This window comes from Podarcis bocagei (genome assembly GCF_964188305.1).
Source record: "Podarcis bocagei genome assembly, chromosome: 5".
NCBI lineage: Eukaryota > Metazoa > Chordata > Lepidosauria > Squamata > Lacertidae > Podarcis > Podarcis bocagei.
In genome coordinates, this window is record NC_138129.1 from 31,237,503 (window position 1) to 31,265,122 (window position 27,620).

Genomic DNA, 27,620 nt, shown 5'->3' on the forward strand with positions numbered 1-27,620 from the left:
TTGAGTTTATCCCATTACTGCATGACTGTCATTTTTATGCAAATAATAAAATAAATAAAATTATTGTAGTGTAAAGTCTATGGCATCATATATACTTATTTAAAAAAACATCCCATTACACTATGAATTACTGAAAGCTAGCATCCTTCCTAAGAAATAATGTTTCCTCATGACAAAAGAAAGATACGGCATTGCACTGCTATTTCTCTCAGCTACAAAAATCCATGTAGCAAATCTGCTCATCTAATGAAGTTTTGACACAGCAGAGGCACTGCAGTCAAACTGAGGGTTGGTTAGGGAGCAGGGAGGGAGCTGTAGCAAAGTACTGCATCGGTTAACATTTTCTCTTGCATACACACACAGGCACCAACCTAATGAATAAAATTGTGCTTCTGGTGCAATTTAGGCCACAAAACAGCTTTTTAAAAAAACACCAGTAAAACTGACATCAGAACAGCCTTCTTTAAAATGAGTATTATTTAGAGGAGCTCACTTACCGTATGCACCCAAAGGCCAAACAACAACAACAACAACAACCAGGCTGCTGTCCAAAAGACACCCGATTTCTTTAAAATATAAATAAAAATGGGTCTTCTTTTGCAGCTCCTAATCTTCAAGCGGAGTCTGTGACAAACCTTCCTTCTCTTTTCATTAGCTGGACATGTGTCAGCTTCCTCACATCTGCGATTTCTCACTGACTGGAGCCGCCTGTCTGATTCCAGAGAAACACAGATGGATCCCAGATGGGAAGGTCCTGCCAAACAGACCAGCTCTTTACCTTGCCAGAATACCCAGATATGCGCTCTCTCGCTCTTGCTCTCACACACGTCTCTCTCTCTCTAGTCGTCCCCCCGCCCGCCCGCCTCCCTGTCACTTGCTCTCTGTTACCAGGACTCTCTGCCAGCTGATGTCACTAAGTACACACCTACTGGTGGCTTTCACATTAAGTCTGACATTAATATGTTAAAGACTTGTAATTTGTTTATAGCCAAATCAGGGGGAGGGGGGAGACAGCGTCGTGCTAAAACTATCCAAGATCAACCCTGGTGAGTAACGGCAATGGCGATGACACTGCATGTCCAGCGGGACTGACCATGTCAAAAGCCTCATCTTTATCCTCCTCCAGCTCTTCTTGCCTTTTATGAAACATGCACACTGGAGACTAATATACTATGTCATAAGCTTCCTTGGGACAAATGGACTGGTCATCTCAATGGGTAGCAAGAGAACACAAGGTTGTTGTTTTTGCTAAGTGGGGTCCAATGAATGCAAGGAGTAGGATTTACGCCACATTACTATGCAGAGCACAAACAAATACAAAAAGCCAATCAAGTAAATATGGATCCCCATCACTGCGCTTGTATGACCTGCACCCGGCAGAGGCCACTTGTGATTAATGGCCATGAAGTAGTGTAATCAAACATCTAGAGAGGGACAATACCTTTTAGCAGTGCAAAAGCCACTCCCAATCCCTACATTGTGCAAATTCCAATGTTAAAAAATTAAAAAGCCTTCCCCCTTAATTTTGCCAAAAATACCCTTTTCTGAATAAATCAGACCTTGCCTCCTTCTTTCATGCCCTAGTTAACTCTGCGCTTAATTATCATAATGCACTCTATGTGGGGCTGCTGCATAAAGTATTCTGAAACTTCAACTGGCACAGAATGCTGCCCACAGGTTGCTGCCCAGCCTTAAGTAATCAGAACATATTAATTTTACCCCCCTCAGGTGTTCCTTAAACAATCTGTGGGAAAGTATGACAGCACAGTGGGAAAGTATGACTTTCCAAGTGGGAATATATAAAGGAAGATTATAAGTGTGAGTCCTTACAGTCCTCCCCACACATCAAGAAATCTGCATTAATCACAGTTCCCCATCATTCAACTGAATGTGTTTAGTATAGGAGGGGTACAAAGGGGGCTTCTAACTTGGGCAATTATTTCAGGAATCTGACAAAATAGGCCCTGTCTGTTGAAAGCTTATGCCATCATATTATGCTAAATCTCTAAAGCTACCACAAGACTTGTTGCTGTTGTTGCCGTTGTTGTAATATAGACCAATCTGGTTATCATCCAAACCTCTCACCGGACTACTGAAGTGTTCATCAAAAGCTTCATCTTAACTTTCAGTTTTGATTTATTTATTTTTAAACTGAATTTGGAGAAATTGTTTGATAAATTAGCACATTAATTTTCTGAAGCTTTCCAACAGCATGTAAAACTTCCCTATAAAGTGTCTCTCCTATCTTGGCCACAGGGTCTGCAACAATACAAAATGTGGCATCTGTTAGCAATTAGAAAGCAGCAGCGTGGGGGGGGGAAAGAATGATAGGTTTCTGATGTTACAGGAGTGCTAAACTAGATCTCGAATCCCCAACACAGGAAGTGCATGTTTATAAGGCAAGAATTCTCACAAGATGGAAGAAATGATCAAAGGAGGGGGGAAGCCAGTAAGAAGTCACATGGTTTTTTAAGTTATGCAAGTGTGCTTCAGATGGCAGCCTCAGAAAAGCCTTCAATTAATTGCCTAGTACATATTGCTGTGGTTCTTGAACTGTTGCAGAAAATGTGTCATGAATGAGAATGATTTGGCCTCCATATTTTTAAAGATGTATGCCAATGCTTAAAAAGTAGGTGTTTAAAATTCTCAGAGTCAAAATCATTCTACTGGGTGCTGAAGAGATTTCCAAAAGCTAAACCAGAGTGCTTAAAAACCCTGTGGACAAGCAGGAAGTGAAAAACTCCCAACAAGGTAGCAATATCCCCAAGTTCTCCAGATTTCTAGAGATCCCAGTATACATGGCATGGGGCTGAAATCCTACATTCTGTTATCTGCATTCACACACCAGTGTAATCAATGAGGCTTCATAGGAGACATGGGCACTAGCACTCACAGGCCTTTTTAAAAAAGATCTTGGATCAGAGAAATAGTATTCCCTGATAAATTACTTTCAGTGCTGTTAAGAATACTGTGTGAGAAAAATGATTAAGAGCATATTCTAAGTCAAAAAGCAGACATTAGTTATAGCTGTCGTGAACTGCATGTGAATATTTAATACATTTTTTTCAGGAAAATTGCTCATACAAGAATAAAGATGCACTCTTTTTCTGACACAAGTATTATATTCTTACACATATATGAAAAAAATATGAAGCTGCAACACACTAAGAATCTATTGGTTGGATTATTCAAGCAAACTGGGAATTACGGTATATTGCTCCTTATTAAATAGCTTAAGTAGCTACCCCCATCCAACAGTTGCTTCCATCAACATACAGCTGCAATAAAGCACTTGCATCTGTTGAATTTCTGCCTGTCAGGCAGCTTTTGAGGGTTCATGAGCAATGTTCATGTGCCCGTCAAAATGTGATGGGCTCATCTCCTTCATGATAGCTGATTCTTTGGGCGGCTTCACATACTCCTGTTTTCAAACGAACCTATAAATTACTAGACGTTTTAATTTGAGCACACACATGCACACACTGCAAATACATGCGTCTTGCAGGTACACTCATAGTGCAGCTGGTAGCGGCCACAGCTCCAAGTTGTGAAGGTGGCATACCTGAGTAACATCTGAAACAGCCTTCAGAAACAATTATGTGAGTTTACCCTTCCCTTCAAGGATTCACACTTACTTGATTACCGCAGGCTCTTTTAGTGAATAAATGTCCTTAATGTCTGGCAAGAATGGGGAGCCTGTGGCTCCTTCAGATGTTGTTGGACTATAATTCCTATAAGCCCTGGGCACTTGCCTTGCTTGTTGGGACTGATGGGGGTTGGACTCCAGCAGTTTTCTGGAGCGCTGGTATATGGCATTGCTTAGTTGCACTAGCATCAATGTTCCTCATCTATAAAATAGTAATTATTACTTGGTAGGTTACCTGTGATCACATCTTTATGTTCTTCTGGTGCCCTTTTAGGTCTGATGTTAAGATTTCTGCAGCAACTCAGAAATGAATTTGTACTTGTTATAGCAAGGTTTCCCCAATTTATGGTCTACAAGGTACAGGAATCCATTGTAATCAGCTCTTCCTCCCCTCTCCAGCTGCCATTTTTGGTACCACTTCCAATTGGCTGATCCTAGAGTTCTAGTTTGAAAAACAAAAGGTAGATCCTACAAGCTTGAGGTTGGTCCGATTCAGTCCTAAACGGTTATCCTCATCAGCAAACCTCCCACAGAGGAAACAGATTTTGGGCATTCGGCATATGAACTTTCTAAAACAGCAAGCTTTTTGACAGGGGAAAAAACGAGGCAGCAAACCAACTTGGAGGAGGAGCAGCCAATGCCAGGATTTTGCAACCCAGACAGCAGCAGCTCAGTGGAAAGAAATAATACTGCCTGCAATGACCGGGAAAATGCTTTGAAGCTGCTTTATTTTCTTCATGTAAGAAATTTCCATGCAACAAGCTAGGAAAACCAAAGTTTTGAGCACAGAAGACTATTCATATCTGCATCCTTGATGTGGTTTCTGAGTTTTAAGCCAGAATTTCTGTACCTATCACAGGCCATTTCCACAATTTCCACAGAAGTTGAACTTGTGCTGACTTTTGTTAACTGTGATGTTGTCATACAACCCTTCCCCTTTTGTTGCTAGCTTTTACCCTGGAAAGAGGTCTCTAACTATTAGCATTTATCAAAATGCTGGCCCTGGCATGGAGATTATTTAGGAATGCAATAGCAAACACTCATTGGACCTCTTCCCAGCACTTTGCCTAGCATGGGCTTGTCCTTTGCTCTCCCATGCTATAAACAGGCTGTGGGGTCTACAGGACTTTCCATATCATGAGATAAATGGTACCCACTTCCTTTCACCCCTCCCTGCCGCATCTCCCTCTCACTCTTTTTTAAAGCTAAAGCACAAGATGACCCAGTGCAGAGGCAACATTGGTGTGCCATTGATGTACTTAAGGCATTTATTAGGATCCATGCCACTCCAGTAGGGAAGTGATAGAGACGACCTTCCTGGCTGATGAGCTTTAAATACACCTTTATTGCCCTCTTTCTTTGGAATGCATGAATCATTAGTCCTCTTCGGGCAAACCCAATGGGGCAAGCATGCAAACCCCATCTCCAGAGACCCTGGCCATTCTAGTTGCACTTCAGACCTTCCTGTGTTGAGAGCGGGGGTGTGAAGGAGAGTTTTAAGAGCACTGGGTAAACATGTTTAGAAGCCTCATTGTGATAGTGAAACCCTGCAAACACAGGAAGATCTGGTGTAAGGTCATGTAAGGAATAGCTTCTCCTCACTTTCTGCCCACAAATAGAAAACACTGCCCACAAATGGTTCCCTGTGAAAGACCAGAAGTATTTTCTGCCTGGGGAAATAACTTCTATTCAGTACGAATGCCTCAGATCAGAAGACCTGTACAGGTATAATTACTCAGTATGCATGAGTCAGCATGCTATTAATATGTTAATACCAGCACAGCAGCAGTTAAGAGGAAAAAAGGCTGCAGCCCTATGCAATTACTGGAGAGTATATCCTAACTTCAAGTAAGCATGCAATGAAATCCATGCCCCATTGATTTTAACGGACTCAGACAGTGTGCAATGTAACTGAATACTCTCAACACTTTTACAACAAGCTGCTGTCAGACTGTTTCTTAAGCGATCTGATTTAGGGATGCAGGGTCAATTTTGCTGTGGTAAGATAGCCACTCCTCTCCTCATAGCATAAGCTCAAGTAGGTCTCTCCTTTATAACTTTTGTGAGTATTTAAACAACATAAATCAAATGCTGAGGGGGCATTTTTACACTTCTGACCCTGATCCAGCACCTAAAGTATAATTTGCTACACAAACTGACCTCTTCAAAAAGACTCGTGCTCTGTGCAATAGCTGGGACCATCTTGCAGTAAGAGTTCTACAAATAAATTTCTACAATTTCACTGCTTCTAAACAAAACTCCTGAATTGCCACCCCACTCTACATTTCAATTAAGATTTGGTAGGGCTACTGTTATAAGAATTTCAAGGTCATATATTAAAAAATTAAATGTTCATAACTGTATATAAAAACCACATGTCTGAAACCCCACAGATTAGGTCCTGAACAAATTGACCTCAAATATTTCTCTGCAAGGTCAAAGTGGGAAACCTCCCCATTGTCTCTTTCCTCACAAATCCTGTCTTAAGGGAACATTCAAGATATGAAGAGTGCGAGCCTCTGACCTGTGACCTAGATTCAGGAATTAAGTACAGTGGTACCTCGGGTTAAGTACTTAATTCGTTCCGGAGGTCCGTACTTAACCTGAAACTGTTCTTAACCTGAAGCCCCACTTTAGCTAATGGGGCCTCCTGCTGCCGCCGGAACACGATTTCTGTTCTCATCCTGAAGCAAAGTTCTTAACCTGAAGCACTATTTCTGGGTTAGCGGAGTGTGTAACCTGAAGCGTATGTAACCCGAGGTACCACTGTAGTTATATTAACAAGAGTGGCCAAAAATCCAGATAATGCAATCAGGTAACCTGCCAGACAGGAGATAAACAACACACTCAGATTTCTGTTGTAGACCACCTTTTCTGTGATGTGGGTATGATGTATCTGGGGGGTGGTCTTGGGCTACACCCCTTCTTTGATGTATGATGGTTCTGGGGGTGGTCTTGGACTCCAGGTTGGGCAATTTATATAAGGGCTTGCACACATGGCTCTGGGTCCTCCTCCACTCTCCTGCATGTGGGGGAGCAACCTGCTGCAACAGTTAATAAAGATCAGGCTCACTAGCTGCTTTGCTTCTCAATATTCTCTAGTTGGTCTCTGCTATTTTCTCCTACTGATAGAGAACCTACAAAAGGACTCTATATGGGCTCTTGGGTACCCCATAAGGGAAAAGGAGCAGGTTTTTTTTACTTATATCAGCTACCGAAGGCCAAATAAGGTCTAATGAATAAATGCCAACTGACCCCTCTCGCTGCAATCAGAACTGTGAAATGGGAATAAAATAATAATAATAGAAAAGAACAAAGTGCTCCCCTTGAAAGAAGCAGTTTGGAACCCTATTCTAGAATCTGCCTCCAACATGTCTGTCTCACACCTCCAGGCATTGGTTCAACATTTGAACAGTTTTAATTTGGAAATGGTCTGTCATACTGCTTAGGATATTGGATACCATCAATTAAACTGGGATCAGTTTACACTTGAAGTTTCAGCAAACAAATTAATTACTCTCGAACCTCAATACTGCCAGAGAATCGTGTCAGCTGCAGGATATGAGGGAAGAAAGCAGCCACCTCCTGAACTATTACTTGAAAAGGAGAAATATTAAAAATTGCAACCTGAATTAGATATTTATGTTCTACTCTTCTGTCCAATAAGGATCCCCAAGGAAAAAAATATTGTCACCAATTAAAAAATAAATAAGCCAGCCAACAATAAAACAGCAGAAAAAGCAAAAACAAAAAAACTGATGACCTGTAAAACTAACCACACATTAAATAAATACAGTATTGGGTTGTATCCAACTAAGTTTTACTCAGAGTAAACCGACTGAAATTGATGGACCTATCTTGTCACGCGCAACAATTACAAGTCTACGCCAAACATGGCTGAAACTGAATATAAATCACTGATCCTAAACATCCTCTGAAATAGCAGTAATGTCTAAAACTTAGCACAGAGGGAACCAAACAGCTCCACAAAGGGAGGCTTTGCAGAGCCTAGGTGCCCCTATCAAAAAGGCTTCAACTTCCAAGGACATTTACTCTATTTCAGATAAAACAAGGGAGATAAAACAGGGCCTCTTTTGATGAGCTCACAGCAAGAAAGTTCATTTCATCAGACCTGTATGCATATTCATGTAGATATATGAATAACCTATCTTCTACAACCCTTTTCAGTGTAAGCTTAAAACACTCTTCATTTAGGCAACCTTATATTTTGCTGCCAAACTTTATTTAGACAACATGCAAACATTGACATATTTTGCCCTTTTCTGCTGTTACTTTTAGTTATGTATAAATCTTTTTAACTACGATGATAGAATCGTAATTTATAAATATCTTGTAAACTGTTGAGAGGTTTTGCTACAATGGTGTGTAAATTTTGTTAAACAAAAATAACAGGGAAATGTAATATTAGAGTTTTTTTTAACTATGGTAAGTTCCAAACTTCAGTCCCACCTGTGCCTAAATCAAGCGGGGGGGGGGGGGGAGAGTGATCAGACGAACAGCTTAAGACCTTACTTGGGAGAGGATGTTAGTAGTGAGAAAGATGCTTCTGAGGTTAATTACTCCAATGCAGCAATTTGTTATGCATGACAATAGGGAGTTCATACCTTTGTGGAACTACAAAACAAGGCAACAAAAAGTCTTTGGCTGAATAGCTGTCTGAACAAGATAGGAGAGGAGTGAAGAATCAGATGTTGGTGGCACTACAACCCCTCTGAACTCTCACCACTGGACTCCTAGAATTAGAGTCCAATGACAACTGGAGGGCTTGAAGTAGGTGTTTTGAATGTACGAATTATAAAATTCTAGTTTCAAGCTGCCTTCACTACTAGCAACACAAAAACCTTGTTGCGAATCTCCAGATTTTTAGCTTTAAACCTAAATACATTTTTCACACACATTAAAAATAACACCTAAGGTTCCCTTACATTATTTTTGAGGTGTGCAGATGGTCTTCACGTGAGCTGTAATGCAGAAGAGAATCAGAATGTGTACTGGTACAAATAAGTAAACGTGCTTAGTCCTTACTGTTTTGGCTCCAGGAGACCTACAAATTTATTGCGGCATAAGCTTTTGTGGACTACAGTGGTACCTTGGGTTACAAACACCTTGGGTTACAGAATCCGCTAACCCGGAAGTAGTACCTCGGGTTAAGAACTTTATCTCAGGATGAGAACAGAAATCGTGCGGCAGTGGCGTGGCGGCAGCGGGATGCCCCATTAGCTAAAGTGGTACCTCAGGTTAAGAACGGACCTCCGGAACAAATGAAGTTCATAACCAGAGGTACCACTCTATAATCAACTTCATCGGAGGCATGAAGTGTTATCTGGTGGCAGGCACACGTATGCATGGTTGTAGGGAGGTGGGAATGATAGATAGAAAAAGTTCAGAGAAAATGAAATAAGGAAAGTAAAGATAAAGGTAGCTCTCTCTTCTCCCCCCACCACTAGGAAAAACAACCCAAATTGTGTATTCAGGGTACCGCCTCATGCATGCAGTGCTGTTCAAGAAAGCTTACTACACCATAATGAATTTGCTAATTTCTAAGGTGCCAGAAGACTGCTGTTGAATTACATCTTGATCAGTGCTTTTGTTAAGCAGATCCTGTATTTATATTTAAACAAAAACCAACTTAGGATGCAACCCTATACTGACTTACCCAGGATGAAGCCCCATTGAATTTTAAAGGACTTTAAGTACAGGATTAAACTGTTATGCTATGAGTGTGTTAGTATCGGTTTTAAGGGGCTCTTCCAACAATTTACATAGTGATCCTCCTTGCAGCCAATACTGTATTATTCAAACAAACAAAAATTAATTTGCAGGTTCAATACTGGAATGCTTCCCTCTCATCCTTTCACTGATCACAACCTTCCAATTTGTACAATATCTCCAAATATAAGTGTGCATATATATATAGAGAGAGAGAGAATGAATATGGCCAGGGGAGGAAAAAAGACAGACCTTTTTGTGCCTGGCCTGGCATTCCAAGCTCTCCACTCGTGGCTCCATGAAGTCTGATTCAGCAACAGTGCTGGGAGCTATTAGTTTACGAAGGACCAGCACGCCCACCCAAGCGCAGAGGACTGCGAGGGGCTCCTCTTACACCACCACCATGTGCCTTTCATTCTGCCTTAGAGGAGGCCTGAAAGGTTGTGGTTTTCACTTAAGACAGGAAACCAATCAAAAGCCAGAATGGCCAGGGGAGAAGGGAGCAGAGGTCAAAAGGAGAATTACAGGATCTCTTCCAGACTGCGTCGCTGGCACAGGAGATATTAATTAATGTGCAATTTATTGGGAGGATTTGGCACCATCCCCATCCATTAGCTTAGTTCAATGTAAACTAATGTGCATTTCGTCCTTCCTTCTTTGCCCTTATTCCACCTCTCCCTTCTGTTTATAGATCTGGGGATCAGCCACTCTTGTCTGCAGTCTCGCTTTTCCTCTGCAGCCATTCTCTTTCCTTTCCCCATAGGAAGTAGGTGTCAGTAACTTCATGTTGACTTTCCTTACACCATCCTGTTCCAACAACTCTTTCAATCTTTCTCTCATATATATATATTATTTAAAATATATATATAAATGAATGTTATCTGTTGACAGAACACAACAATTCTGTTGCAGCAGTGATGCAGATACCTGCAAAACAAACTACAGCACTTCTATATTTTTAAAACAAACAGCAGGTTTAAATACATATCAAACAAACTAGAAACTAGCATTTCTAGGACAAAACAACTTTCAAATGACAAGCCTCTATGGAATGTAAAACCATACAATATAACCACAACTCAGACCCATGGCAACTTGAAGACCATTTGTGACCCAGGCAACTTTGTGGCAGTATTTCCTAGATAGCCTTTTTTTAAAAAAGTGCTCCTGCACCTTCTCTCACCTTCAGTGTTTACAGCAGCATTTCCTCATTCATACCAGCCTTTTAATTATATTGGGTAAGCTGCTTTTGAGAGACAGGTTGACTTAATCAATGCTATTTCTATTTATTTCCACAAATTTATATCCTTCCTATCCTCCCAATGGGAATACAGGCCACCTAACGATGCAAATTATAAAAACAATCAAATCCACTGATATGCAAAGTAATCATAACAAGCAACAGAATGAGCATGGGGAAATTGTGCAGCCCAAGGTCATGGCAGAATAAGAAGTGTTTACAGTAAGTTTTAAAACAGCTGAAGGAAAAAAATGGGAGAGTTCCATATCTGGTAAAGTAAAGGTAAAGGGACCCCTGACCATTAGGTCCAGTCGTGGCCAACTCTGGGGTTGTGGCGCTCATCTCCCTTTATTGGTCGAGGGAGCCGACATACAGCTTCCGGGTCATGTGGCCAGCATGACTGAGCCGCTTCTGGAGAACCAGAGCAGCACACGGAAACGCCGTTTACCTTCCCGCCAGCGCAGTACCTATTTATCTACATGCACTTTGACGTGCTTTCAAACTGCTAGGTTGGCAGGAGCAGGGATCGAGCAACGGGAGCTCACCCCGTCACGGGGATTTGAACCGCCGACCTTCTGATCGGCAAGTCCTAGGCTCTGTGGTTTAACCCACAGCGCCACCCGCATCCCTTCCATATCTGGTGGCCGGTACCAAAAATGCCCTTTTGCATGCCACCATCCAGGTATCTCATAGGCAACAAGTGCAAAAATTGGAGTATCAGGGTAATAGGATCCCCACCTTGCTGCCTCTGATAACGACCAGGCAATGGCACTCTGCACGAGCTCCTGAGTGTCCTCTCTGGCATTTTGGAGCCTGAGAAGCTCCTTGGCTGGGTCAAGACAGGAGCACAAGAGGCACAAGTCTTGCTCTGAACACTGGTAAGAACATATACCGGTAATCGTCCCTACCATGTGGCAGTGGAGGCTGTGAAAAAGACTCGTCTTGCAGCTCACATTGCATCCTCTACCAGCCAGCCGTCCAATGGTCTGGAGATTACTGACTCTGAGCATGGGAGAAGGAACCTCTTGAGCACTCGAAGACCCACAGTGACCAAGAAGCTTATGCACTTTTGAGGATAAAGTTACTTGACTTCCGAGCGATTTTGCGCTCGTGGCATGCCGTTTCACTGCCTATTTCTACCTATCCTCAGTCTTTTACAAAAGTGTGCAAGGCCCACACTGCTCTCTGACAGCACAAAACGGAGCATAGCACAGTCTAGCACTGCGACGCCTCAGATGGCACCAGTAATACAGTTGGAGCGTTCTGCCTCAAGGAGCCCAAGGAGTGCCCAGCTTGAGCAGCCTAATCATCCCTGGTATCACTGCAGAGACTGCCAAGTAGGGGGACCAACTGTGGCAGGGACACCTGTCCGATAGGAAATAGACTAAAACCAGCCATTCATTTCACACAGGCCAGTAAACAGCTGTCAGATGGTAATAACTTCATCAATGCCAACCTGGGCTGCAGCTGATCCAGTGACCTCCAAGTGAAAGGCTCCATATGCCATTCCTAATCTCCTATAAGCCATTTAGCGTTTGCAAATAATTAGTCAAGCTTTTTTTCCATTTCTTGTCAAAAATGCAGTTTAAATACAGCTGGGGGGGGAGGAATTAGTCGATCAATTGCAACAACTTATCAATTGATTCATTAATGCATTACAGCGGCAGAGGCACTAATTAAAAAGCATTGTACCCTAAAGGGAGCCATATCTACAACAGTGCTCTGGTAGAAAGGGAAGCAGGGGCATGAACACTGCTGGCACTGCCATTAACAAGCTTGATGCATGTCACTTCCTTTCTCCAAAGTTAAGCAACTGGGATGCTTAACATCTGGGCCAGAAAACACAACTGGCAAGAGGAGACAGGTTTCTAGCATCTTTTTAAAAATCCTGTTTTTACTTTATTGCTTTCATTTTATTACTTACCAAGGCAGTTGTTTCTGTTCAATGTTGGGGGGTTTTTTGGTCGTATATCACCTTCTTTTCAAGAGCATGGGGGAAAGAATCTGAAGAAATTCCTGACTTCGAGAATATAACTTGTCACAGTAAAAAATCCAGTTAAGAAGCAACTCTCAAAGATTCACAGGTGTAGAAGCATTATACCTGGTTGCTCTCTGACAACACAAGTTGTTTCCCCCCCTCTTCAGCCATGAACATTAAAACCTTTTAATTAATTGCATTTAGCTCTGGAGTAGAACCAAAGGAGGAAGTTTGGAGAGGACTGTTATGTGTGAATGCTGCTGATCATCAGTTTGCTTGCCTCAAAACACTCTCAGCCTTTCTGGACAAAGAAATGACTTCTGCATGGCGTTGCTGCAAACTTAAAAACTGGCGCATGCTGAGTGTGTCAGCCTGTGTGTCAGAAGAACATGTGGCAGCCCCAGGTGGCCTCCAGCAAAATCTGCCTGCCTACAAAGAAGTTCAACAGCTTGATCTCATCTTCCTCCCTACAGTTCCCCACAAAAGATGGTTAGCATCCAGCCACATTAGCATTCAGCTACATTAATGCTAATGTAACAGCACCTCCAGAGGAAACAGGGGAGGGGAGGAACGTTTTAATGATTTCGTAAGAACACTGGGACTTCCAGATTCAGCAGACTTGAACAAAATACTAGACTTGAACAAAAATCAAGGCTTCATTAGATATAAGTCTTAGGGGCTTATTTTGCCTCAGCGGCTCAACTTAAGATGACTAGAATTCCAACAAAAGAGTTCAAACACGCTGATGTAAAAACACTCTGATTCCCGGACCATCCATGGGCTGGATTTAGAAGGCGATTGGGCCACATCCGGCCCCCCGGCCTTAGTTTGCCTACCCATGCTATACAAGCCTGGCTCTGAGAGTTGCTAAGACAGAGACCATCTGGGAATCGCATAGAAGCTGCTCCAAACAATCTGAAGTGCCACACCACACACAATGGGCAGTACACAATTTCCGTTGAAAGTAGGCAGACCTACATCTGCTAAGCAATCCCACTGAGTCTGAGTATCAAACAAATTCATGACACACTCTAGCAGTGCTATGACACAGATGCAACTATAGTTTGTCAAATACCCTGCCACACAGTTGCAAATCCTAGTTCCTATTCGCCACAGCCACAAGTGCCTTTTTCGTGGGCTTTAAAGAACTCATATAATCCTGAGAACTTTCAGATCACTGATCTTTAAAAAGTTGTGCCAAGTCAAGGGTAAATGGCCATTGACACACAAATGCTATAGAGCTCAGAAGCAAAGATACCGTTTCAGTTTTTCTGGAAGCAGCCTTGTAACATAATGTTAGCTGTTCACCAGTGAAAAACCATAAATTACATCTCAGACATAATTTAGCACTTTGGAAATATTTCCACAACACAATATCCAATCCACAGGCAAACGAGAAATAAATATATTTTCAGATGGCTGTGTTTTAATGCTGAAAACTAAGCTAAAAAAAATTACATTTTATGTATATAGGGGTTTCAAGAATTAGAGCAATTGCGAAATTTTGAGCCTTTCTTCCAAAATTCTGTGGCATCAGACACTGAGAATAGATCCAACAGAACACAACTCATGCTTGCAACCTAACATTAGCACACACCAACACCACGACCAGTCCATCATAAGTACAGGATGGCTGGCAAGAACAAAGCACAGTTATGCAGGAAGCCAGCCAGATAAGAGTACATTCCAATTCGCCCTTCCTCAAAACTCTGAGAGAGAGAAAATGCCCAGCAGGAGTTGGGTGGAGGATCTCTCCACCTGGCTCTGCCATGAGGTGACAGCCTGGAGAATCCTGTTGTTTTCAGCATAGATATATTATTTCCCCCAGTGAATTTCAGTCAAAATCCATGTCAGAATCAGAATTTGCTCCAAAGAACAAGCAACCTGTAAATGGTTCAGCAGCATAAATCTTCTCTCTAAGCTAGTTGGATGGAATCACCATCTCTTTGACCTGTTAGAAAAGGGTATATTTCCAAGGAGCCCAGGGCTCAAGAAGACCGTGACTACTTGCCCACTGTCAAACAAGCCTTGCTGAAGATTGAAAGACTGGGTTTTGTCAGATTCTAAGTGTTATGTAAAACAGGCCCACGTATTGTCTTTTACATTTCCCTTGTGGCCTGTGCAACAGTCCACTTGTAAAAAGGGGGTCTGTTGAATGAATACATGTACAGTGTACAAAGATCTTTTTTGCTCAGGACAAATTTGCTGTTCAACACATGGCCAAACTCTCACACAATAAATTAACTGTTTGGCAGCCGCTGAGCTATTTGCTGGAGCCAAACCAATTAGGCCTTTAATGTGATCCCAATTTCCTTTTTCTGAGAATAAGAGGAAAGCAGGGGAAGAGGAAAGGAGGGGAGGGTGCATAAGTAAGTAAATCCCCTCTTGCTTTATAAATCCTTGCCAATCATTCCAGATAAACCTGTCACCCACAGCTCTCAGATCTACATTCACACTCCTAAGCTCACAAACAGGGCATGGGGCTGATCACACATGGCGTTCAGCATGTCCGACTACCAACATGTGTTTTCCATAGTTTCAAAATTCAATCATTTAAAAAATATTTACTGAGCTTTGTCTTTAATCAAAAAAACATGGCCAGAGATAAAACAAGCTTAGCACAAGTTACTGTTTCGGTTTTTGGAATGCCAGAAAAGCCAGTGATGTCACCAGATAAACCTCAGTTCTGCACCCTGGAGAGTATTATGGTCTGCTCTAGGATTAAAAGAGGTGAGGCAAGACCCTTTAGGCCCCAAAGCCCAGAGACACACATGGAAATGGCTTAAGAGACAAGAGGGGGGATGAAATGGGTACTGTTACCTTTCCAAGTGTGACAGAAAAGGAAGGAAGAAGGGGGAGAATAATTATCTCTCACGCTTCCTTTGGCAAACCTAACGCAGCTTCCATGGGGTTTGTGAAAAGTCTGCCAGCCAGGAGCTAGTCTACAGCCTTGATGAGGTTCAATAAAGTGTGGAATTTGCTACCACAAGATACAGTGATAGCTGCCAACTTGGACAGTTTTCAAAAGGAATTAGCTTTATCCTCCATGAATTTGTCTATCAATAGCCACTTGTCATTTGTGGCTATATATTACCTCCAGTATCAGGGGTGTGAGGCATTACATCTCAGCATACCAGTTGCTGGGAGATGAAACTGGGAGAAGATGATTAAGCTCATGTTCTGCTTGCTCCAAAAGGCTTAGTCCAGGGCAGCAGGATCACCAGGGAGGAGCAAAGCGGCCATCACCTCCTCCCTGGGAGCCTATTCATTCAGGTTTGCAGTAAGCCATAGTTTAGCTTAGAACGGCATGTGAACCAAGTCAGTGTTTCCTGTGAAGTGTATCAAGCTCCTGTGATCCGCAGGGCAATGAAGGAGGAGTCCACCTCCTCCTAAGGGACCATAAAGAGAAACGGATTAAGCAAGGAGCAGAAGAACACACTGATGATATCGAGTGAACATATATTGTCCAATAAAGCCCAACATTAAGACGGCTCTGCTGACATTGTATCTTGGCATTTAGAGTGCCAGGAGGATTTCTCCACTGTATTTCAGATGAAACATTTCGGCTCAGTAAAGCATGCAAAACATTTACTCAAGCTAGCTACTTCTTAAAGGATCAGTGGAGAAATGGAAAATACTAACATTTTAATCTGCCAGTTAGATTTCAGATCCAACACCCAGTAAGATAATATTATGATGGCAGTAGGTGGAGTGCCAAGACCCAAAGTCAGAGCAACTGTTCATCATCATGGATGCTTTAGCTGAGATTCCTGCATTTTAGGGGGTTGGACTAGATGATTCACTTGCTCCTTTCTGTACCTCCCTGAATCAACTTTTAGTAAGAAGCCTAGGCAAATAATCTCCCACCACCACCTTGCGTCTGCTATTATTTTATACTGCTTGAAATCAATTAAGTATTTTAGAAGTACTGTAAAACCCAAACCTGCCCAATGCAGTTTGCAATTTCCAAGGAGGATAATGGCAACCGACCAGGGTTATTCAATGAACAAGAAATTGTTACCAGAGACAGGGCAGTATACAAATTAAATAAAAAGAAATGCTACATATTTCAAGACAGTTTGCCAGAAGTAGCAGGGGGGAAGTTATTACAAAAGTACTAAAAAACCTAAAATAGTGGAAATGTTTTTAAATGCTCGCATGAATAATAAAAAGTGGGTACCCAACACCTAAAAGATAGCAATGTGGTTCTGCACATACTTAATTCCATAGAGGACACACCACTACCAAAAGAGCCCCTTTTTATGCAAGCCTCATCTCCAGCAGAGATGTTTATATAGAGAAAGGCCCCATGTGTACTATACATTTAAAGCAGTATTCATATCACTTAAAACAGTCATGTCTCCCCCCCTCCCCCAAGAATCCTGGGAACTTCAGTTTATTAAGGTTGTTGAGAGCTGGTAGGCAATTCTTATTTCTTTTACAGAGCTACAATTCCCAGAGTGGTTTATCAATCAATCCCTCTTCTCAGGAAACCCTGGAAGCTGACGTTCTGCAAGGGGAAGAGGGGTCTCTTAAGAACTCTCAGCACCCTTAACAAACTGCACAGTTGCCACGATACTTTCAGGGAAGCCAGAACTGTTGAAATTAGTATGATCCTGCTTTAAATGTATAGTACAGATGGGGCCAAAGTTATTGGTCAACGACCTTAGTATGCAGGAGGGTTGGTATGGAAGGAATTGCTCCTTCAAGTACAGTGGTACCTCAGGTTACATACGCTTCAGGTTACAGACTCTGCTAGCCCAGAAATAGTACCTCGGGTTTAGAACTTTGCTTCAGGATGAGAACAGAAATCGTGTTCCGGCGGCGCGGCAGCAGCAGGAGGCCCCATTAGCTGCCGCGCCACCAGAGCACGATTTCTGTTCTCATCCTGAAGCAAAGTTCTTAACCCGAGGTACTATTTCTGGGTTAGCGGAGTCTGTAACCTGAAGCATATGTAACCTGAGGTACCACTGTACTATGGTCCCAAGCCAATTTAGGCCTTTATAGTTAAGCACCAGGCTTTGAACTGGGACCAGGAACAAATGGGCAGTCAGTGAAATTCTTTGTAAACAGGCTAGATGTGAGCCAAGCATGTAGTGCCAGTCAAAACTTGGGTGGCTGCATTCTGCACTAACTGAAGCTTCCAACCCATTTTGAGAGGGAGCCTTATATATAACACATTGCAATAACCCAGATGGACATAGCTGTCAACTTTTCCCTTTTCTTGTGAGGAATCCTATTCCGAAGAAGGGAATTTCCCTTAAAAAAAGGAAAACATTGCCAGCTATGCAGTTGGGATGTTACAAGAGGATGACTAACTTGTGGCCAGATCTTCTGTGTCCAGGAGTGGTCATAGCTGGGGAACCATAGCTAGATCAGGGAGTCCTGTTCCTTCAAGAAGAAGAATATTCCTGGATCTAAAGAATATTAATCTAGTACATATTGCTGCTCCTTTCTACAGAAGACAAGACCTTTGTACAAAATTGATATTTTGGCTCTTCGAACCTGTAAGCCAGGTTTAATTGTCCTCTTTTCCCCACCTTATCAATACCAACAAAACGTTAAAGTCAATAGGTTTATCTTAGCGCAGAACCAATATCAGCAGGTCAAGCAGCTGAACTGCATGAACTCAATGTATTGACTCTATTAGATCTTAAAAGTTGAAGCAACATCCCTACTTATAATGTACACTCACTGCATTTCTGGAGTTAGAATTATAACTTTGGCTAAACTTTATATATACTTAAAATGAGATTGCACTGACCAAAATGATCACAGTTTGGAATAAAGATCCTTCCAGAAAAAGTTACAATTTTTGGTTTAGAAAAATGGCTACCAAGAGGTAAGCAACATTTAGCCTAAAGGCTAAATGGAAAGCTCTTTGTTACTCATAGGACTTAAGCCTTCTGTTATAAAGAGTTGACAGCCTTCACAGTTTTTGGAGTGCGGATTAAAAGAAGAAGACAGCCGAAAAGCAGAAGAAATCAAATGGCTTTTCTTATAAATAATTCAACAATATGGGTTCTATCCAACTAAGGTTTACTCAGAGTAGACCCACTGAAATTCAGGGGCTTTTCGCAATTAGCATCACAGTTTCCCAACCCTGGAGACGGTCATCACCCCCCTCCCCACTCCATCCCACCCAAGAAAGGTATAATCCTGAACTCAGCATGCCACTTAAGGAACTTGCAACACCTTTTTAAAAAGTTATTGTGCTTAAGTAGCCAATCTCCTTCAATAAAGAACACAGTTAGATCCTAATGATGGTCCTGCATCTAAACCACAAATTGTTATTCAAGGGATAGGCAGGTTCGCTGAGATTCCTGCATTGTAGGGGGTTGAGTCTGACCTAGATGACCCTTCCAACTCTTTAAGTCTATGATTCTGTTTCTACAATCAGCACAACCATCACAAAGTGAGACACATTTCAACTTCCTCTATATTCCTCTGAATATTTTACAAAGGACAGTATTCTGAGCCCAGAGGCATTATCTTTTCAAGTGCATAAGGATTCATTGTAATCAAGAAGCAGATCTCCTAAGAGAATGTAATTTACTTTGTTCTTCCAAACTTACTCCCACATTCTTAAGGGAGGACAATACATTTCCATATCTCTTCCAAAATACAATGTAATAAGTCATCAGAAAAAGGCTCATAAATAAGCCAGTCTGATGAGGAGGATAGAATGTTGAGTTTTGATAGAGGAAACCGAATTTCCAATTCCCACACTGCTTTGAAGCCCATTAGATAGCGTTGGGTAAGTTTACTGTCTCTTAGCTTAACCTACCTCCCAACTTCTGTTCAGTTCAGGGTTCAGTGTGGCATAATCGTTAGAGTACTGGACTTTGACCTGGGAGACCTTGGGCCAGTCACAGTCTCTTAGCCTAACCTACCTCACAGGGTTGTTGTGAGGATGATATGGGGAGGAGAAGAATCATGTATACCACCTTGAGATCCTTGGAAGATAAAGGTGGTATATAAATGTAAATAAATAAATAGCACATTGTTTCCTTTTCCTCAGCAGGAAAACACAACGCAAAAAAGATGTCCTTTGCTGCATTACAGTGCAGTAAGATTCACTGGTTTTTCTTCTTCCCATTCCTCAAAGCAGCACAGCCCATTTGAAGAGGAGGAGGAAGGGGAGGGAAGAAAGACATTGCACAGATACAATGTGCAAACCTTACTGATCAAGGGACGCGGGTGGAGCTGTGGTCAAAACCAGAGCCTAGGGCTTGCCGATCGGAAGGCTGGCGGTTCGGATCCCCGCGACGGGGTGAGCTCCTGCTGTTCAGTCCCAGCTCCTGCCCACCTAGCAGTTCGAAAGCATGTCAAAGTGCAAGTAGATAAATAGGTACCGCTCCGACGGGAAGATAAACAGCGTTTCCGTGCGCTGCTCTGGTTCGCCAGAAGCGGCTCTGTCATGCTGGCCACATGACCCGGAAGCTGTCTGTGGAAAACACAGGCTCCCTCGGCCTACAGAGCGAGTTGAGCATCGCAACCCCAGAGTCGTCTGCAACTGGACCTAACGGTCAGAGGTACCTTTACCTTACTGATCATGGTTAGCAAAACTGTTATCCCAAAAGATGCTCCTAGCCACAGAGGCCACTTCAACCTCCAGTAATACTGCTCGATCTAGGAGTACTCCCAAACTATGCATCTGCCACTTCAGAGGCAGTGCAACCTCATGTAGAACAGCCTATGTCAGTGGTTTTCAACCAGTGTGCCTCTGCCCCTTTCCTTCCCTCCCTCCTCTGATGCCCTCTCGCATCTCTGCCTCCCAAAGGCTTGCACAGCTGTTTGTTGCACCCCAGGCAAATGGTGCCTCATGGGCTGGCCAGGGGTGCTGCCCAGGCCCCTGTGGGGCAGTGTCAGGAGGCAACTCTCTTTGGGGCAGAGGGGCAGCTCAGAGACAGGGGCGACAGCTGCGGCTGCTCAGAGGACTCCCAAGCAGAGGGGAGGCTGAGGGAAGGAAGGGTGTTCGAAAAAGGGTGAGAGGTTGCAAGCTCTGCAGGCAAGGGGTGACATAATTGGGCTCCTGAGTCCCACAGGGGTGCCGCAGAAAGAATGTAGTTGGTCAAGGGAGCCAAAAAGGTTGAAAAACCTCTGGCCAGGTTTATGAAGCCCTCAACCACAGGACCATTGACTTGTTTATTGACTTGGTTTATTGGCCCTCATCCAGCCTACCAATGTGTCCAAGCAGTAATCCGGGATGTGCCCAGCCTCACCCAACGCAGATGACACAGAGAAATAGAGCTCCACACTGGCAAACAACTCAGGGGGTTGCGGCATTTTTAAACATTATTATAATCATCACCACCACCACCAACATCTTAGAACCATTTGCAAATACACTTTTTAATATGTTGGTTAAGAAAGTAAACTAGGCTATGGTCCTTGCAGAAGATATTTCTGGGGTTATCGAAGAAGACTTGGAGCCATCTGCTAGTCAACAGGAAGGGCTGGATCAAACCCACAGTTTAAGTTCACTATCTTGTTTCCAACAGAAACAAAACACCAGAGAATAGCCAGACCTCTATGCCACAGAGAAACTGGCGCATAATCAGACCTCTGAGAGCCTCAAGCCACTCACTTATGAAAGGGGAGAGAACCGTTTTTTAACAAGAAATAAAACTGTTAGAATTCATGTGGAAAGCACACGAATATAGAAAATGCAGCCGTGGCGCAAAAAGCGTGACAAGAGGGTTACAGAGTAACATCAAATGTATGAGGGTTACAGAGTAACATCAAATGTATTTGTGCACACCTTAAGTGAAATGAATTCACTAGGATGATAATAGAAGCACCCACAAACCTGAAAAGAAAATTTGCTGATAAAAAGAGATGGTTGGATCTCTCACACTTCGTCTTTTACTACCATTCTCTGAATTCTCTTTGCACACATTTCTCCTGCATAGCATGGGGGCGGGGGGGGGGGCTATTTTAAAACATATGGATCAGAATACTGGACAAAGAAAAACACTATGGTGAAGCAAGCCACAACAGAAATGGGAATGTTTTTGTGGATGTTGGGACAGAACAGGCAAGGTAGTGAGAAACAGATGTGACTTGACTGAACTGAAAATGCATTGCAGAAAGCAGTGCTTAGGAATGTGTCTAAGAACTTCCAGAGGGGTAGCTGTGTTAAGTCTACTGTAGCAAAAACAAAGAGTAGAGCTGTACCCTTAAAGGCAAACAGATTTACTGTGGCATAAACTTGCATGGACTAGAGCTCATTCCTCAGATGTGTGAAGTGTTACCATCAACTGTCAGATAGTGTGTGTGCATGAGGGTTTATGACAATTTTATGCAACTTTAAATGTATACAAGAGGAGTGCGTGGAGAACTGGGGTCGATGTACTGGCAAATCTCTGGGCAATTTACAGTAGACAGGCAAGGATTTCTGACTCCAATGGTCTAACAAAAACTAACAAACTAAAACTTAAAAAAAAACTATTTAAAAAATTGCTGAAAGAGATAACACTTGGGGAAAACCAGGAGTGAATTCACAGGCTGAGCTTGTGTTCAGAGTCACCCTATTCCTTCATTCTTAAGAGCATGTTTGCCTGCCCAAACCACTATTTTGCACCTGGTCTACCTGGTGGATCTTACAGTTCTGGTAAAAAAAAAAAAGCCAAAGTAGATCCTGAAAGTCTAGCATGGACTCTAACCCTGGCATACAAGATATGAACAGCTACTATTTCAAAGTCATAACAGGTGATCATCCTAGATTTGTTATGCTTATTAGCACCTGTAGTGGGAGAAATAAAAGCACTCATTTGACTTGAGACCTAAGCAAACAGCTTCATGTTTACTGAGAAATTCTAGTTCAGCAATTTCCTGTAGGGGACAAAGATAAAGGATCAAGAGGAAGGCCCAAAACATATTGATGCATAGCCCCCAATTCTACACATGGGCCTTAAAACATTGAACAACATGCATGTTCCTTCCAAACCAAGGAGTATTCTTCCTACCTGCCTGTTTTCCACAACTGCTCATTCACTGACCTTCTTCGGTTCCTCAGTAGTGCAAACTCACACATACTCACTCATATACACAGAGAGCCACTAAAAAATATTTAATGTAACCATATACATCAGCAATGGGGAAGCTGTAGCCCAACATCACCTGAAGGGACACAACCATGGGCGTAGCCAGGTTTTTTGTTGGAGGGGGCAAAACAGATGTGAATTGGTCAGTTAAGTATTTCTACTGTTTTACTTTATCTAGGGGGTCAGCTGCACCCCTGACATCCCATAGACACAACTCCCAACATCCCTGACCATTGGTCAAGCTGGCTAAGGCTGATGGGACTGGGACTAGGAGTCCATCAACTGCCGGAGGACCAGAGGTTCCCCATCCCTGACATTCAAACTTTAAAAATCAGAGCCTTGGCCTAACCCATAGCATGAGATAGTGAGGTTTACAGTGTAAATTGCACTGTAAGCAGAACACATTTCTTGTGTGTGTCCCACATCCAACATCTAACACTTTACTTTTTTCTAATGACTTCTATCGCAAAGCCATTCTACAGCCTATATTAAGACAGGCAGTACAGTGATGAATATACTTTTTCTTTCCCCAAAGCACATATGCAATTTCTGTATACTAAGGATACATTTGTAAAAACATGCAGATTCTACCCACTTATGCTACCATGATTACTTTAGTTAACTACTTTGCATCGGCTGGGTCTGCACACATTGTTCCACTGAATACAGAGCTATTAGAACACCACTACATGCCAGTTTTCTAATTCTGGGATGCAATCATAGTAAAAAAGAAAAATTCATCAACAATCCTTTAAATTGCAGACAAAGTACTAAGGGGCAGCTTTACTAGTCTTTAAGAGTCAGGGGCGTGGGGAATGGTTAAGATTTCTCAAAAACATAACTTTTATTTTAACCTTACCACCACCCCTATTATGGAACGGACGGACACCACACGCACAAAGATGCACAGAGAGAGAGTGAGAGAGGGAAATGGAAAGAAATTAAAGGTCTCCTCCAGAAAGCGCCACTTCTAAATCCCAATGAAACGATCAGTACCGTACATGAAATTAAGAAAAATAAGCGAAATGCGAATAAGAGAAGCATAAGAGGCCCCAGGTTAAATACAACGGGAGTGGTGGAGAAAAAAGCATCCCGAGACCTTGCAGGAGATAAGAAGCCCACAGAGTAAGAAATGGGGAGGAGGAGAAACCACAGATGGGAAGCAAAGGAGCCTCCTGGAAAAGCGTGATAAGGAAGGGGAAGGCGAGGAGGATCTGACTTGGGAACGGGAGAAGAGTGTGCGAGGGGTAGAGGAAGCGCTTGCAAGAAGGGAGTTTGGGAGAAGGAGAAAGGGGAAAGACATAACGGAACTGTAATAGGAAAGCGCCCCATCCCTCGAAGTCCTCCTTCCCTTCCCGCCCGGGGCCCCGCGGGCAGCTCTCCCGGGTGGGACGGCGCTCGCTCGCTCGAGCCGGAGGGGCCCGCCAACCCCCGGAATGGGGAAGAAGAGGCGCGCCTTACACTGGGAGGTTCCCGGGATGCCCACCATCGCGCAGCCGGAGCGGCTCCTTCCCTTTGTTCCGTGCTACTCGGGGCGACGAAGGCGGCGCGGCCACGACGGGAGCGCAGCCGGGGAGGCGGCGAGGGCGGCCAGCGCCGCGCTAGGCCCTTCCGCTTCGGCCCCGCCCCCTGCCGTGACGTCACGCGGCTCCTCCCTCCGTAGGAACCGAAGGGGAGGAGGGCTGCCTTGGAGGAGGGAGGAGCGGGGGGGGGGCGGCCTGAGGCGGCGGGCCATGTGCGCTGCAGACGCCGCATCGGCACCACCCTTCCCTTCTTTAGGGGAGTTTTCACTGGGGCTTACCCTCAAGTAACAGCCGGAGTTTTACAGCGCGATCCGAGGCATGCTTACTCGGAAGTAAGCCCCACTGGATAGACGAAATCGGCTGCTGCTGCTGCTGCTGCTGCTGCTGGCAATCGCTAAGAAAAAGCATCCCAAATAAAACCGACCATTTCATCATCTGAGGCCCTTCTTGTGCCCGCTCCATGAGAGGTCCAGAGGGTGGCAACATGAAAACGGGGTCTTTTCTGTGGTGGCTCACCGCTTGTGGAAGGCTCTCCCCAGGAAGGCTCACCTAGTCCCTTAGTTGCATATATTTAGGCGCTAGGCAAAAGCATTCCTCTTCTCCCAGGCCTTTGGCTAATTAAACAATCCATGGCCTATTAAACTATAGGGAGAATGTTGTTTTGTTTGTTCCTATGGTATGTACAGTGGACACTCAGGTTGCGAACGTGAACACACGGGTTGCGATTTGGCACTTCTGCGCATTCGCAAAGCGCAATTTAGTGCTTTGTGCATGCGCGACCGCCGAAACCCGGAAGTAACCCATTCCGGTACTTCCAGGTTTCGGCAGTCCATATCCCAAAAAAACCGCAACCTGAAGCGTCTGTAACCTGAGGTATGACTGTATTTTTGTGTTTTTACATTGTAAAACACCCTGTGATCCTCAGATGAAAATAATAATAATTGATAAATAATATTAATGTGTGGTGGGTAGCAGCCCTGTTAGTCCAGGTAAAATTACCAAGAGCCTTGTATGGCACCTTAAAGACCTAACGTTTTCTTATGGCATAAGCCCACTTCGTCAAGCGTTATCTGTGTATGTACAGTTGTACCTCGGGTTAAGTACTTAATTCATTCCAGAGGTCCGTTCTTAACCTGAAGCACCGCTTTAGCTAATGGGGCCTCCTGCTACCACCGCGCCACCGGAGCACGATTTCTATTCTCATCTTGAAGCAAAGTTCTTAACCTGAGGTATTATTTCTGGGTTAGCGGAGTCTGTAACCTGAAGCGTATGGAACCTGAAGCGTATGGAACCCGAGGTACCACTGTACAGAAGAATGTAAGAAGAGCCTCCTGGATCAAGTCAGGGACCCATGTAGTCTAGCATCCTGTTATCACAGGAGGCCAACCAGATGCTGGTGGGAAACCATCACCTCAGGAAAGACTCGACCAGAAGAGCACTCTTACCATAGGCGCCGACTCCATGGGGCTTGAGGGGGCTCGAGCCCCCTCAAAAAAATTTTTGGGGGGGCTCAGCCCCCCCAATAATCTCGGGCGGGCGCCCTTTCAGCAGAGCGCCGCCGCCGTCCCCCGCCTCCTCCTCCCTCCGCCTGCTCCTTCGCCAGCCAGCCAGCCGCGCGCCCTAATCGGAGGCACTGCCGGAAATCCCGCGAGAACAGGGGAATCCCGACTGGCCACACCTCCCAGCCAGCCAATCGGCTGGCTGGGGGGCGTAGCTTGCCCTATTTAGGGCCGGAGCCACTTTATTTGCATATTCATGAGCTTATTTATTATTCATGAGCTTTCCCGGGCCCCCCCAATATTTTTTCTAAGTCCGCGTCCCTGACTCTTACCCTCCTGAGTTTTTCAGCAACCTGGTATTCAGAAGCACTGCAGCCTCCCAAATGTGGAGGCAGAACATATCATGGCTAGTAGCCAAGTTCCAGCAATGTACTTTCTTTTATCTGTCTTGATTCTTCCAGCATGCATGCACACATGCATGCACACAAGGTTGTAAGGAGGGGGATTGTAAGCAACTGGGGTCAGAGTTAAATTAAATGCAGGGAGGACAGTGACAATTCAATTAGAGCCAGAATGTATTGAAAATAAGCACAGAAGCAGTGTTAAGTGATAAAATAAAAATGGCAGTGCTGAGTTAGTTAACATCTTTAGAGGGGAAGGAAACCATTTGTCTGTTCAGACCGCTACATCATTATACAAAGAGTTACATGGCACAAAAGGAAAAATGATTGGGAAGGAGGAGGAAGTGAAACTTGAAGTGAAACTTCTTAGTTATGTGGCGCTTTGTTAAACTATGGAACTTCCTACCACAATATGTAGTGATAGCCACTGGCTTTGACAACTTGAAAGGGGAATTAGAAAGATAAGGCTATCCACACCTACTAGTCATAATGAATATATATTGCCACCAGTATCAGAGGCCATATGCTGCTGATCACCAGCTGCTGGGGCAGAGGGTAAACGGCAGGAGAGGGCTAATTCACTCACGTCCTGCTTGGGGCTTCCCCTAAGCAGCCCATTGGCCACTGTAGTGAAGCCGAGGACAGAATGGTGGTTTACATGGGTATATGGTCTGTTCCAGCAGAACACTTATTAGGTTCAATGTATTTAAATGTGCAGTCTTAACCAGGGGCGGATTTAGGTTTGATGAGGCCCTAAGCTACTGAAGGTAATGGAGCCCTTTATATGTCCAGCTTTCCTTTGTCAACAACAAATTGTTGCTGTTTTTTGTGTTAAATATATGCTATATGGTAATTTATGGACCTAATAGATATCTAAAGCCAGTTGCACATAACAAAATAGGTATTTTATGAAAGTACCGTATTTTTCGCCCCATAAGACGCACTTTTTCCCCTCCAAAAATGAAGGGGAAATCGGGGTGCGTCTTATGGGGCGAATGCCTGCAATCCTCGCGCGCCCGGCAGGAGGTCCCACCGGGTGCGCAAGGCTTAGGGCGGCAGCCTGTCGCCCGAAGCACGGGGAGCCCTCCGGAGGGCTCTCCCTGCTTCGGGCGAATGCCTGCAAGCCTCGCGCACCCGGCAGGAGGTCCCGCCCGGTGCGCGAGGCTTGGGGCGGCAGCCCGTCGCCCGAAGCACGGGGAGCCCTCCGGAGGGCTCTCCCTGCTTCGGGCGAATGCCTGCAAGCCTCGCGCGCCCGGCAGGAGGTCCCGCCCGGTGCGCGAGGCTTGGGGCGGCAGCCTGTCGCCCGAAGCACGGGGAGCCCTCCGGAGGGCTCTCCCTGCTTCGGGCAAGTGTCTGCAAGCCTCGCGCACCCGGCAGGAGGTCCCGCCCGGTGCGCGAGGCTTGGGGAGGCAGCCCGTCGCCCGAAGCACGGGGAGCCCTCCGGAGGGCTCTCCCTGCTTCGGGCGAGTGTCTGCAAGCCTCGCGCACCCGGCAGGAGGTCCCGCCCGGTGCGCGAGGCTTGGGGCGGCAGCCCGTCGCCCGAAGCACGGGGAG

At 44.2% G+C, this 27,620-nt stretch overlaps 1 protein-coding gene across 4 annotated transcripts in view; it reads right to left on the reverse strand.

The window, feature by feature from the left end:
- The window catches only part of CBFA2T2 (CBFA2/RUNX1 partner transcriptional co-repressor 2), a 79,595-nt gene extending 55,336 nt beyond the window's left edge, over positions 1-24,259 (reverse strand). For 2 of the 4 annotated variants that reach the window (XM_081196260.1, XM_081196259.1), the window contains exon 1: positions 24,105-24,259. In XM_081196260.1, the coding sequence (XP_081052386.1) occupies positions 24,105-24,132 (28 nt within the window). In that variant the 5' untranslated portion in view covers positions 24,133-24,259. Of the gene's footprint in view, positions 1-497; positions 785-24,104 lie in introns of those variants that run through there. The other 2 variants (XM_081196261.1, XM_081196262.1) reach the window with 2 other exon arrangements.
- Between the last annotated feature and the right edge of the window lie 3,361 nt (positions 24,260-27,620).